Genomic DNA, 14562 nt, shown 5'->3' with positions numbered 1-14562 from the left:
ATGACTGTATGAAGACTAACTCCCGACATTAGCTCATGTGAACACAAGCAAACCACGGTGTCTGTGGTTCTAGCATCAAGCTAAAAACGTTTCCACATGTTCTGTTCACATTATTGATTTACCTCTTAATTTTAAATAAAACTTTGATGCTCTATGTATTTTTTTATTTGATGACAGATACTGATGGAGTTTCCAAAAATCGTAAACGCACAGCCACAAAAATACATAGTAGTTTCAGAAAATAAGCCAACCGTGAAGAGAACTGAACCAAATGTCTGCTTTGGTAGCAGCAGCACACAGAGCTCTGGAAAAGATACAATTCTCTTTAAGCTTGAAACTGCAGAAGAAATTGACAGGAAACGCCAACAGGACAGTGACGTCTCTGTGCGGATGCTAAAAGATTTTCTTGAATATGGTGACACAAATCAGTACCTTTTACCACCACAGTTACTGCTGCGATACGCTCTGCTACTAGACATCGTTCAGCCCACTTCCCGAAGGTCCACGTGCTTTACCAAAGGGTAAGCTGGAAAGAAACTCCTCCGTGTCGTATCTAAAATAATCGTGTTTCCTAGCTAGTTGTTTTGTTCTTCTCTGAACAAGAAGCGCTTTATAGAGTGTTTCTCTTAAGCTGACTATTTTTCCTAATTGCCAGTGGAACACGAGTGACATTCCTGTTGCAGAACATTCTGTGCACTACCCACAGATTGTCCATGGGAGACAAGGCCATTTGTGGATGACCTTTGTACAGCTTAAATACTGTGTGAACATGATTTCTGTAGTTTGTGAATGTTAGCTTTATCACCTTTCTTTCTGTGAAACATATCAACCTCAAGAGGGATATCTATCAGTGCATTAAAAATATTTTTTAATTTTAAGAAATAGAATCATCCAGGTATAACTTAAAAATTAAAACTCATTTAGATTTTTAAACAAATTACATATTCTCATCTTTCAAAATTTAAAGGTTACTAAGATTAAAAATTCCCCACTACATCTGTCTCTTAGCCATCTAGTGTCTATTGTCACCAGCCTGTGATATCCATATAGTACATGGCCTGCCAAAGGAGTTGTTGTTAACACTGCTTCCTGGAGTGAACATAAAAGAGCCTTTTTTCATCGTGGCTACAATGCTCTGACTCCTAAGGTCCCAGCCCAAACCGAGGCATGATTCACCCAAGTTTACTCTTGAGAACCATTGAATTTATTGGGCTTCCTTCCAGAGCATAGGTGAGAAGTTACTTACAGGGGTGTGAGTGCTCCTGTCCCTCATCAGGCTGCACCTGGAAAGTCTTTACGCAGTATGAATGGTGTCTTGTCTGCATGTGCACAGATGGAGGACCCCTCATGTAGGCTTCCCTGGACTATATACTCTGTGCCCTCCCCTGGGCCATGTGCAATTAATGCAGAGTTACACAGAACACATAGAAGGGAGCATCTGGGTACTCAGATGAAGTCTGTGACCCTCCCCACCCCTCCATGAGGGGCAAAAGCAGTCAGCAGGCCCAGCTGGGGTAACCTTTTGTAAGAAACACAGAGGAATTTCCAAAATGGTGGCTGCTGGCTTGAAGATAGTCACTCATAATCTTCTTTAGATATTGTTGTATGGTAATAAAGTTCATGGTAAAAGAGGATCATACTTTGTTTTGTTGGTTACCTATTGTTGTACATTTAGGGTTTTGCTTTGAGTTGTTTCTTGACTTACGACAATTTTTTGGTCAACTTTTAAATTGAGACCCTGTCTTTGTTTTGTGCATGCTCCTCCACTTCCTTCGCTGGGGAGGCAGTTGTGTGATGAGACAATCAAACCTGTGTGTCTGTGGGAAAGGCACTGCTGTCCTATAGCCGTGTAGTCTCACTCTGATTTTATGATCTGCCCTTGTGCTTCTAGGAGAAAGGATTTATTACTTTAAAAAGACTCCACTCAGCTGTTGTCTATTACCAAGTCCAATAGGTTCTGTTTAGGACCATAAAATAGCGCTTATCAATTTTGTAATAAAAAGCAACCTTGGTATTCTTTTATAATAAAGATGACATAAAGGAAACTTTACTGTGGCAGTCTTTTCTGCTAAAGATGGCAGGCACACACACACACACACACACACACACACACACACACACACACACACATGTTTGACTGTAGCACATATGAAAAGACAGCCTGAAAGTTATTTTTCCGTGATGTACTTCTCTTATTTATATTTTAAATTGTCCTTATTGTGAAAAGAGAGTGCTCATGTGATGGAAAACCAGCTTGGCAACATACCTTTCATTTCTGAAATATTTTGTAATTCTTATACAATTTTAACTAATTAATTCTTAAATGAAAATGATAGTAAAATCTGGTCTAATGAGAGTTAAACTCAGATTCAGTGGACCATGTGTACGTGGTATTAGAGAGCCAAAGTTTTGTGATGCTAAGAGAAAAATCATAATTCAGTCATTATAAAAATAATAGCAGTGATATGTTTTCATGTATACATTCGGTCTAATGTGCCATGGACCTTTGTAATATAATGTATATTTTCTAGCAAATAATATTGCAGTTAGGACAATTAATACAAAAATGCTAATATATCATTCAGTGCTGTTTATACAACTCAACTACTACATTCAGTTTCCTAAAAATTTACATAGAATTATGTCTTTTGTCTTATTTTAAATTACAAAACATATTTATGTACTATTCAAGTATTTTAGAAAATATTAATGTATGTCATTATGGAAATATTTTATCACTTAAAAATATTTTTTTAAGGAAAAGACCTTGAGAGACTCTGTTTGGTACAGTGTTTTCAGTAAGCACAAGGCCCTGAATTAGAACTCTAGGAGACATGTAAATATGGCTAGGCATGGTGGCATGCCCTTGTGATTTCAGCTCTGGGGGAGTGAGACAGGCAGGTCCCTGGGCCTTGCTAGCTGGCCAGCTTAACTTAATTGGTGTGTTTGATACCCGTGAGAGAGTGTGCTTCCAAAAACCACCAGACTGTGCTTTAGGGCATGACACCCAGGGTTGCCCTCAGAGGGCTGTCTCCACACACATGCACATGCATGCACACCTGCTTACACAAAAATAGACACACACTCACACATGAATGCACAGACATACAAAGAAATAATCTTTTAAAATTTGGCACTAAAATACATGAGGTGTTAATATAACGCGCATCTTGTTTTTCAGGTATGGAAGCTACATTGAAGGGACAGGCTCTGTGCTGCAGATGGCAGAGGATGTGCAGGTACCATGTATGGTAAAAGCTAAAGCTTTCCACTCCATAACACTACTAACATTTAATTTAAGAATAATAAAATAATTTTAAATGTCCAACTGTTACTTATTCACACATGCACACACACTTGCACACACACACAATTTCTTTTCTGTGGAGTCATTCTTTTTATTTTCTTGTTAGAATTATGAAATAAAATAGTTGACTCTGCTTCCTATATTTTTCTATAATCTAATTTATATATTTACTGATATGGCTTAGTTTTAGAGAGTCAAAAATGACAGATAAAGTGAAAGTGACCCTGCTCTGTTCATTGTGAGTCTTTTCTTCTTCCAAGTCTGCTGCCAAGTTATTGAATGGACTATAGAGTTGTTCCACAGAAGTATTTTGCTTATACATTGTTACCGCATGGCACAGCAGGTGGCTTGTCCACTGTTTTAGACTTCCCTACAACTGGTAATCCTAAGTCTGGTCATACAATACCTTTTAATTTCTCTTGGATTTTTTTTTTAACAGATTGAAAATATCTATAAGTCTCTTACTGATTTGCCACCAGAAGAAAAGATAGCTAAGTTGTCAATGCTTAAACTGCGGTATTTCACACCTAAAGAAATTGCCAATCTCCAGGGATTTCCTCCAGAATTTGGTATGTGGGATCCATGTAGCTCTCAGCTTTCCTTCACTAAAGATCTCAGCATCTCAGTAGGACACACTCTCCCTCTGTCTCTCTCTGTCTCTTCTCCTCTGTCTGTCTGTCTGTCTGTCTGTCTCTCTCTCTCTCTCTCTCTGTGGGTGTAGGCGTGGAGGGGGGGGCAATCACTTCAATTGCTCATTTTGTTGGTATTTTTATTAACCCAGGGGCTCAAGTGTGCTACACCAAGCTACGTTCCCCAGCCTTTCCTTTTGAATTTACTTTTATGTTGAAACAGATATTTTTTACATTGACCAGGCTCATCATGAGCCTGCTCTCTAGCCTCGGTGGTCCTTGAATTCATGATCCTCCTACCTCAGCCCCCTCCACAGCTGGAATTACAGGCTGTACCACCAAACTTAGTCAGGCTCAACTGGCTTTTTCAAATGAAGAAGGTAAAGTGTAATTGAGTTAACTAGTTGTGGGCAAGGGTTGTATTTGTGGTTGTTTTTTTACTTTGGCAAAGATATGTTATCAGTTATTTGTTTTGTTCTCCACTTTAAGGAGTGTAAGGGTCATTCAAAGGGGATCTACAGCAGGGGAATTCACAAACAAAGCAAAGATAGAGGGAAGACAAAGTCCTAACTCCACCACAGTGCAGGAAGTCCTGGGATTAGCCCCCTGAAGCCTGGACACTGCCCTGTGTGCTGACAGAGGTCCCAAGCCCTCCCCTGCTTCCATTGCCACCACACTCTTAGCTCTAAAGAGGTCCATGGTTTCTTACACAGGGCTCCACGTGCTCTCCATAGCTGGCTAAGTAGCCTAAGGGAAAAATAGCCCTATGCAGCATGCCTCCAGGGCAGGGAGGAGGAGATCTGCCTCTGAGAACCCTGAGGATTTGAGGATTTGAGTATAGAAAGGGAACTTTATTAAATCCAGTAGAGTTGCAATATTGATGCATGTGTGTGAGACGAAGAATGGGTGAAAGAGATTATTTTTTTCAGATTCTAAATAATAAATCTATAGGTGATGTCTTGGAAGAACGCTGACAAGAAGCTGGCCATTTCACTTAACTATTCTTGGTATTTGCTTCTGTGAGCATACTGACAGCAACCAGGTTTATTTTCTACTACCTGCCCTTTTAAAATTTTATCAGTGTTGCAGTTTGTACTTTTATACTTAGGATTTTTGTCTGTGTGTATGTGTGTGTGTGTTTCTGTGTAATAACAATTTTTTAAAAAGAGTCCATAATTTTGAGAGGGAGCAGGAGGGGCATAGGAGAGATTGGAGGGAGAAAAGGGAAATGATGTAATTGTATTATTATTATTTTTTAACTTAAAAAAAAAAAGATAGGATCTCTGTGAGTTCGAGGCCAGCCTGGTCTACAAAGCAAGTCCAGGACAGCCAAGGCTACACAGAGAAACCCTGTTTCGAAAAACCAAAAAAATTAAATAAAAAAGAAAGAGAAAAATGTGATTTTTCTTTTTGGCCATCTTATTTAGTTCTCAATGTTTTAGAGACTTATTGAGGAAAGCCACAGACCCTCCTTGCCTTAGTTTATGTCACAAAGTAAGAAAACTGTAGAAGAGTGAGCTGAGGGTTGGACTCAATTCTGGTTTCAGTCTGGTTTCCTAGTCACTGTATTTTGAACAATCAGATGTACTCTACACACTACTTAAGAGAAAAGCTGTTGATTGTCTAATCAGAATGGACTCCTAAGGCCCAGTCTCTCCATTACTTTACATGCAGGGCTGTAGTCACCGTGGTACTATTGAAACTTGATAAGGGGTGCGGAGGGGGCCAGAGACAGACCCAGCTAGAGTCTTCATTTGCTCCACCTTAGGCTAACTTTTCTGTTTTAGTTTACTGTTTGTAAAACGTAGATAATTATAAGACTTACTTTATGAGGTATTATTACTGTTGACTGGGTAGTATATTTAAATGCTTATTATAATGTCCTAGACAAGAAATCTTGTATTGGTTCTAATTTTCACATTATAGAGAGATAATTTAAAAGTATTATGTTTGTTTGTTTATTTATTTGTGTGTGTGTGTGTGTGTACGTACGTACGCGCACGCCTATGTCATGATGTATGTGTAGCTCAGAGGATACCTTGCAGGGGCTGGTTCTCTCATTTCATCAGATGGGTGTCATGAGCTCATGTCTTTAGGCATTGTGGCACTGAGCCATCTTGGTAGACACTCAAGAAGGGTAATTTTATTTTGTAAATTTCATAAATATTTTTGTTTTAAAATTTGAGGTGAATAATATAGAATTTCTTGAGGTTCTTCAAATATATGTATACAAAACACATATGAAGAGTCTTTTAATTTTGTTTCATTTTCTTTTAAAACATTTTTTAGATTAAGATATAATCACACCATTTTCCTGCTTTCCTTTCATCCTTCTAACACCTCCCATGTGCCCCTCTTTGTTCTGTTTTTGAATTTATGATTTCATTTTTTTCCTATTGTTATATATTTTAAATTGCTGAATGCTCTTTTAAAATATGTGTTATGTGTCTGTGGACAGTATTACCTAGCTGTTACTATAGAACATGACACAAGTGTGCTTCATGTTTGTTCCCAACATTATTGGCTGTGGGTACAAAAATGGACATTGTCTGAGCCATTTGTCCCTTGGCAATAATGAGTTCACATTGATCTGTCTGCTCATTTTATCCTGCTGTCTTTGTGACAGACTGAAAACCTGCATGTGTGTAACTAGCTGGCTTTGGAGAGAAACACCAGCGTTACTGGGAGAGAGCTGCTGTCTTGACCCTGTACATTCTGTGTAGCTTTGTTTTTTAAGACTACCAGTATTTTAATATAACTAACTTAAAAAAAACACCTGTTAACTTAAGAACAATATAATTTTTCTATCACTTAGTTTAGACTCTAATATCTGTATAAAATTCTGTTTGTAAACTCACTTTCCCTTTAGTGTAGTCATAATATTGCAAAAGGTCATTTCCTCAAATAGTGTAAAGTGTTATCTGTAAACACATTTTTATTCCTGGTCATTTGTAGCTAAATCGTCTTTGAGATTAGTAATGTGCTTGCCTGCGGCTTACTATCTGTGGACTCAAGCTCTACAGTCCTGCTCACTGCAGATGGCAGCTTTATTGTAGCTGGTATCTTACTGCAGCCAACGCAGAGTCTAGTATTGATAAAGCAGCTTTACCTAATGGTTCTTCATTACAAATGTATTTAATTGTGCTGTTTTAATGCTCTTTAATTATTTCCTTTATCTTACTGTTTGTATGTTTGTTAATTAATTAATTAATTTATTTAGTCACTTGTTATTTCAAAGCACACTGAATATGACTAAGTCAGATAGCAGAAAATCAGCTTATGGAAGCAAACTGTGAAAACCAGCTATATACAGAATATATAAAAAGCTCTTATAACAACACTAAAAAGAAAATAATCCAATATAAAAATGTCAAAATTATTTGAATATACATTTCTTCAAATAAGATAGGCAGATAAAAAGAAAAAACACATGAGAGGGATGTTTAACATCATTAGTTACTAGAGAAAAAAAAGTAAAACCACAGTGACTATTACTTCATATCCACAAGAGTGAATTAAAATAGTGTCAACATCTCTGCAAACATTATACATAATACATGACTCAGCCGTTTTACCTTTAGACACATATCCAAGAAAAAACTTCCATATCACCTATATATTATTATATATAATATCCCAAAGTGGAAACAACTCAGATGTTTACCAGCTAATGAATAGGTAAATAAAATGTCTTACATATTAAAAAAATTATTAAATAATAAAAATGAAGTACTGAAATTTTCTCTAATGTGAATGAACCTTAAAACCATTATAATAACTGTAAAAAAGAAGACATAGAACATATCACTTGATTCCATTTATATGATGTTAGAGCAGCCAAATCTGTAGTAGTAGTGGTTGGGGGTGGACAAAGAGAAGGACTGGGAAGCAACTGTTGGTGGGTGTAGCCTTTTGCTACTTTGTGAGTTCCTTTCTCTCTTCTACCCTTCTCTACCCCGTTACCTCTTCCCTTTCAACTTCCAAATAGATAAGAGAGGAAAAAAGGAGAGAGAGGAAAGGGGGGCTGTCATTATTTTTAAATGACTTCCTGCTAATTAGAGGAGTTCCTTCGGGCAGGTTGATCATCACAGTCAGGAAATTTCTCCTTTGCATTTCTTTAGGCATCACTACTTAGCAAACCTCAACCAACAGCATCCAACCACCAATCATTCACCATCTATTGGGGCTGTAGCATTTATATATCCTCTGAAAAGTACCCAGAATTCTAAACATCATATACTTGTAGAAACACTTTGCAGCTAACAATATCATGCCCCTGCCAGAGCACAAGGAAAATCATAGGCAGTTGCTTCAAAGCAACCCTAAATCCCCACACCTAGGATTAAAACAAAACACAGTCTTATAATATTTATGTGTTTTTCAAAGAAACCAAAATTTTCACTAAAGATGGGTACAGGAGTTGTTGTTGTTGAAATAATGAAATGAAGATGTTTGAGAACTCTATCCTAAAATGCATGAACCCTGTACTTTTAAAAAGGTAAATTTTGTGGTATGTAAAATAGAGCCCTATATAAAAGTGTTGTTAAATAAAAGAAACTACCAAGAAAATAGTAACAACTATTTTTCCAAAGTGTATTAACACATATGTTTCTGTGAACTCTACGAGTACATGTTGGCATTAGCCATACTCTGATATTATCTAATACAGTTGTGTTATACAGCATCTCATTGAATAAGCACAACACTGTCAAGGAGGTATGATTGTATTTATAAAATAGCCATTGTGCTTTTACTAAAGGTACTTTTATTTCTGAAAATTGGGATTGCAAGTAACTGTACTGTAAAAGCCACCTCTGTTTTCCAGGGTTTCCTAAGAAGATAACAGTAAAGCAGCGGTACCGTCTGCTTGGCAACAGCCTCAACGTGCATGTAGTAGCAAAACTCCTCACAGCCCTGTGTGAATAATTTGGAAATACCTCTGAGAGGTGTCATAGCATTCTTCTAATTCTAGATATTAATTCTAAAATTCTATTTTTTAATTCATTCATATGAAATGTAACTAAATTATTTTAGTATCATGTTAGTGGATAATTGGAAACTTAGGTAACACATGTCAAATTATTTTCCTAAATTTCCTAAATGCCCTGAATGTTATGGGAATGCCCTGAATGTTATGGGAATAACCAACTGCTGTATGACCAACGACATGGAACCCGTACCTGGCACTGTCACCTGATTCAAAACTTCACTTTGCTGTTTTGCCTTATGGGTAAATATTTTTATAAAAGTTTTAAACATGTATATTAAATACTTTTCATATTATACTATAAACAAATTTAAGAATGTTTGAATTTTGTATCTGTAATTGTACTTTATAAAGTATGACATGAATAACGATCCTTAGAAAATCATTTTTGTATGTTTACTTAAAACCTGTTTCATGTAACATAAGGTACCAACTGGGTATGGGCCTGGAAGCTTCACCCTTTCTGACCAGCTTTCATAATGCTGGCAGGTGCTGTTCATGCACTGGAAGAAAAGGAATCATCAGTCTTAACTAGCTTTGAAGCCAAAAAGCCTGAATATTATGGGAATGCCCTGAATGTTATGGGAATGCCCTGAATATTATGGGAATGCCCTGAATGTTATGGGAATGCCCTGAATGTTATGGGAATAACCAACTGCTGTATGACCAACGACATGGAACCCGTACCTGGCACTGTCATCTGATTCAAAACTCTGTGGCTGGAGGAGTCACAGACCCTAGAGTTAACTACTACTGTTGTCCTGCTAAATGGACATAGTATTGAATGATCCCTGATGATTTATTGTTATAAATAGATTAGTGTTGCCCTCCGTGCGCCTCAGGTAAGCTTCTTGCAGTAGATGGCCATACAGAACCCCAGAGCTGGCCACATACAGAGAAGGAGGACTGTGGGGTGCTCAGCCTACGTGGGACATATCTGTCTGTCTCCTCTCCACCAAGACTCAGAGGTCACAGCAGAAGAGAGAGCAAAACGACTGTAAGAACCAGACGTGGTAGATGACTAAGAAAATCATGTGTTCCAGGCAGAGCAGGACAGTTGCACATATGAATTCGTAGCTATGTGATAGCATACAAATGACCTGCAGGGGATTAAATCCCATTCCAGGGTAGGTTTATACTCCAGAACATATGAGGGACACGGGTGGGTGGGTAGGGGAGGCAGTGGGTCTGTGATGAGTTGGGGAATATGATCCAAATGAACTGTACAGCATTCTCATAGAATTATTTAAAAAGAAAATGTTTTATAACTCTTAAAATATTACTTTTTGTTAATTAGTTCTAACTCAAAACTGATTCTAATTCTAGCCTATTGAATTTTTTACTTAATTCTAATCCTTTTTCGACTAATGCGTACATTTTAAACCAAATTATCATCCAAATTAGACATCAGACTGAAGAATATATTAGAAAAAAATGCTCATAAATTCTTAATCATATCCTTTTCGAAAGGTCTCAGAAAATGCAGGAGAGCTATAGGTGTTTTGTTTTGTGATGGGGTCTCACTGTGTGCTCCTAGCTGGCCTGGAACTTGCTATGTAAACTAGTCTGGCTTCTGACTCAGAGGAGTCTGTCTGCTGCAACCTCCGGAGTGCTGGAATTAAAGGCCAGCAATACTAACCCTGGCCTCCTCTTTAATCTTAATCTGAAGATAAAAACTCATTGTCTGTCTTCATTTGTACATTCTTTTAGTTTGCTATTACCAGAGTGTTTTTCCTTTATCAGCCTTTTTGATTAAACTTGTCTGCTGTTACATGTCTAAGAAATATGGCTTATGTGGCAGTCAGGTTAGAGAAGGAAAACTTGCTGCCTATTTCTATATGGTGCTGTACTATCTGTTATGGTATTGACTCTGAATTTAACTTTTTCTGTCTCCAATCAGTGAGTGTGTTCATGCATCGGTAAATGAATGGCTACAGAAATGTTAAAAACATATGCTGGGATGTCAGTCAGTCAGAATTAACTGGCATGCATTTATGATACATGCCATGACCTGGAAGAGCCTTGGGAAACTGCTAATGAAATAAGCTGGTTTCATGCTACTGTGAGTCAAGTTCATAGAGACAGTAAGTAGGGCAATGTTTGCCAGGGCTTGGCAGGAGGGGGACTAGGGAGTTAGTGTTTAGCGGGTACAAAGCTTCTGTTTGGGAAGAGGAGAACGTTCCTAAAGTGGGTGGCTCTGATGGTTGGACATTGTGAATGTGCTTAGTGCCCCTGAACTGTACACTCAAAGTCTGTTGAATAGCTAATTTTATTTTGTTTATATCGTGTTGAAATTTTAAAATTACTTCTTCTGAGCTCAGGTAAATATGGTATATCAAAGTTTTATATGCTGCATATTTATCAGTAGTCACAGTCTCCATTTTTTTCTATGTGTTTAAAGATGAACCTCATTAAAGTCTCATAATTACAATCTGAAATAATCATAGTGTGCCTTCATGTGGGTTATCTTCACTGCTGAAAAATTCTTATCAAGAAAATGGTTTTTAGTGTAACAATATTATACTATGGTTACAATCATGTTGTAATTATAAGGTCCAATATCACATTGAACAGTATTATATTTGCTGAGTTACAGTGTCACAACTGTGAACACATTTGATAGGTCCGGAGAGCATTTACTTATAAATTGGGAAACAAAATATGGCTTTATAAAATTGTTTAGGGGCTGGAGAGGTTGTCAGCAATTAATAGCATTCACTGTTCTTTCCATAAACTGGGGTTTAATTCCCACCACTTATGTGCCATGTTATATAATTCTAAGGCAAACTTACTCCTTGCATCATAAATTTAGTGCTTTAAAGGGCCCAAACTAATGATTTGATGCAAAGTAATGAATACAAACAAAATGATTTATATCAGAAAATAATTTGGAAGATGAGTAGTTGTCATAGAGGTGAACGATGGACCATCATTAGTGGCAGCCAGTAAAGACAGAAAGAGAGAGAATGACTTACCACTTCCTATGGGATCAGCTGACCTTCTCTGGAGGACCTAACACATTGAATTCTGGCTATTAAACCACATGTGCAAGTGGCTTATGTGGAGTAGAGGCTGTGCATAGTTGATAAGATGAAAGTGAGGCGAACATGACCACCTGAAGTACACCCAGAGACCAAATTGGAACTAAGGAGAATTAAAACTGGTTTAGTTTTGTTAGCTTAGCACAGCATGAAGGAGCCTGCATTAGTATGGTAAGTGAGGCATTTTGCAAGTGAATTCTTGTATCTCCATCCAAACCAAAGGACTCTGCCTACTTTCTGTTTTGACAGCTTCATTATGTAGAATCATGAGGTTTCTACAAGCCAAGTCAAAACAACAAGGTCCCAATTTTGGGCTCACGTGAGTGTTTAACTGTGCCTTCCTGTATTGTTGAACAAAAGCTTAACTTGTACTGGGGTTGTACCTTAGTGACAGTGTGTGAGCTCAGCATCCTTCTAACCATGAGTTTAAACCTCAGCTTACACGTGTACACGTGCATACACACACACACACACACACACACACACACGCATGTATACAAACCTTCACACTCACCACACACACACACACACACAAACACACACACATGAGAGAGAGAGAGAGAGAGAGAGAGAGAGAGAGAGAGAGAGAGAGAGAGAGAGAGAGAGAAGGCAGTGGTAAAAAGAATTTTCTTGTAATTTGCTCTTTACCTGGAAGCTGTTTTAACCACATAACTTTTAAGTGCCACTGCGCTCCGCCTTTGGACTTTGAAATCAGGTCACAGTGTGAGTGCTTTCTGGATGCCTGTGATTAACGCTTGTTTGGATTATTTTTAAAGACATGGCCTTTGGGTCCCTCGACCAGTTCAGCTTTTCTGTCAGCATCTACTGCCTGTGTACACTGCATGCAATCATCATGCCAGCCTGACGTTTGCCCTCATTCATCAGCTCTGTCTAGCATATGCCTGTAAGATGTCGTTTGGGAGCACTCCTCACCTGCTTTTCTAGAGGACAGTAAATGTTCAGACAGTTTCTAAATTCAGGTTATCACAGCCAACCTGTTGCTACCATTTTGCTACTAAAAGTTTATCTTGGTTAATTTACCTCAAGAATTAAAATATTCAGCTGGACGTGATGGTGCACACCTTTAATCCCAGCACCAGAGAGGCAGAAGCAGATGGATTTTTGTGAGTTCTGGGATTGCCAGGGTTATGTAAAGAGACCCTGTCTCAAAGGAAAAAAAAATAAAAATATTCTTTAAATACCCTATGCAGACCTATAAAATTATAAATATCGGAAGAAAGTTATGCCTGTTAGTACATATTAATTTCATCTCTATGTCCTTGGTGTTAAAACTCAGAAGGCAGGCACCAGTCACGTGGAGGTGAACATACGCTCTTTACGAAATCCTATTAGAGTCAGTGTTTGCTCTGAAGGCTCCCACCAGCCCTCAGTGGGGAGAGTTTATTCCTGTGGATTCCTCAGAGGAAGCTGTTCTTGAAGGAGGTACCAGGCAAGAGGCTCCCTGTTGTTAGAACCTCCACAAAGGCCCTGGGGGAAAGTTCAGGCATGCAGGGTGCTGTCCCAGCAGGTCTTGACGCTGTATGGGGCGGATTTCAGCATTTCAACCTACCTTATCGGCAGAGGAGCTCCTTACACGCTCTCAGGCAACTTTTAGATTTTAGGCAAAAGGCATGATATTTGGAATTGTAAAGTTGTCCAATATATGCATCTTATTTAGATTTGCTACCTTTCTGTTTAGTTTCTGATTTTATTTATACAATATTTCATTCTCAATTGTAAAATAAAAAAAAACCTTTATACTAAATATTGATTAGTGATGTACTCGGAAAATTAAAATGAATTCTAGTGTTCTGTTGACCTGGACTAAAGTGAACATACTTAGAAATAATCTAGACTTTTTGAGCATTGCTTGCGAGTTTTGAGTATTATATCTAACTTGACTCTTTTTTTTCCTGTTGTTTGAGGCACTTTCTAGTGTCCCTTGAATATTGAAGTTCTCTCTCCACCTCGCTGTTGTGAAAAGAAATTCCTAAGGAGTACATGCTGAATAGTCTCTCTCTCTCTCTCTCTCTCTCTCTCTCTCTCTCTCTCTCTCTCTCTCTCTGTGTGTGTGTGTGTGTGTGTGTGTGTGTGTTTAAATTATGGGTCATTTCTGGGATCTTCTATTCAATTTTGGACTATAGTTAAATTCTTTTTTTGTTATTGTTTTGTTTTATTTTGAGACAGGGTTTCTCTGTGTAACCCTGGCTGTCCTGGACTCACTTTGTAGACCAGGCTAGCCACAAATTTACAGAGATCCACATCCACCTGCCTCTGCCTCTGCCTCTGCCTCTGCCTCTGTCTCTGCCTCTGTTGGGATTAAAGGTGTGCATCACCACACCCAGAATTTTTTTTTTTTTTTAATCCTTGCCTGTTCTGGATGTCTCATCTGATCTTGGAAGCATAGTTAAATTCTGAAGCCACAGAGAGCACACTGGATAGTGAGGCCCTGTGACACTGCCTCGGTTAAAAGTGCAGATGCAATCTTCTGTATAGTGGCTTCCATGTGATATTTTGTTCCTTGCATATAAAGAATTTATTTATACCACATGTTGTCCCCATTGCCCTCTCTTGTCCCTCTTAGCTGTAAATTTATTT

The 14562-nt window shown here is 38.1% G+C and overlaps 1 protein-coding gene across 5 annotated transcripts in view; it reads left to right on the top strand.

Moving 5' to 3' along the window:
- Window positions 1–14562, top strand: part of TRDMT1 (tRNA aspartic acid methyltransferase 1) — a 55689-nt gene that overhangs the window by 25715 nt on the left and 15412 nt on the right. For 3 of the 5 annotated variants that reach the window (XM_084783728.1, XM_084783731.1, XM_084783732.1), the window contains 4 exons: window positions 178–521; window positions 3182–3239; window positions 3747–3876; window positions 8762–9294. In XM_084783728.1, coding sequence (XP_084639854.1) covers window positions 178–521; window positions 3182–3239; window positions 3747–3876; window positions 8762–8862 — 633 coding nt within the window. In that variant the 3' untranslated portion in view covers window positions 8863–9294. Of the gene's footprint in view, window positions 1–177; window positions 522–3181; window positions 3240–3746; window positions 3877–8761; window positions 9295–14562 lie in introns of those variants that run through there. The other 2 variants (XM_084783730.1, XM_084783729.1) reach the window with 1 other exon arrangement.

The sequence above is a fragment of the Acomys minous genome (assembly GCF_964271855.1).
Source record: "Acomys minous genome assembly, chromosome: 5".
In the NCBI taxonomy this organism is placed as follows: Eukaryota; Metazoa; Chordata; class Mammalia; order Rodentia; family Muridae; genus Acomys; species Acomys minous.
The sequence above is the reverse complement of the archived record's forward strand: the minus strand, read 5'-3'. Positions and strand labels throughout refer to the sequence as shown.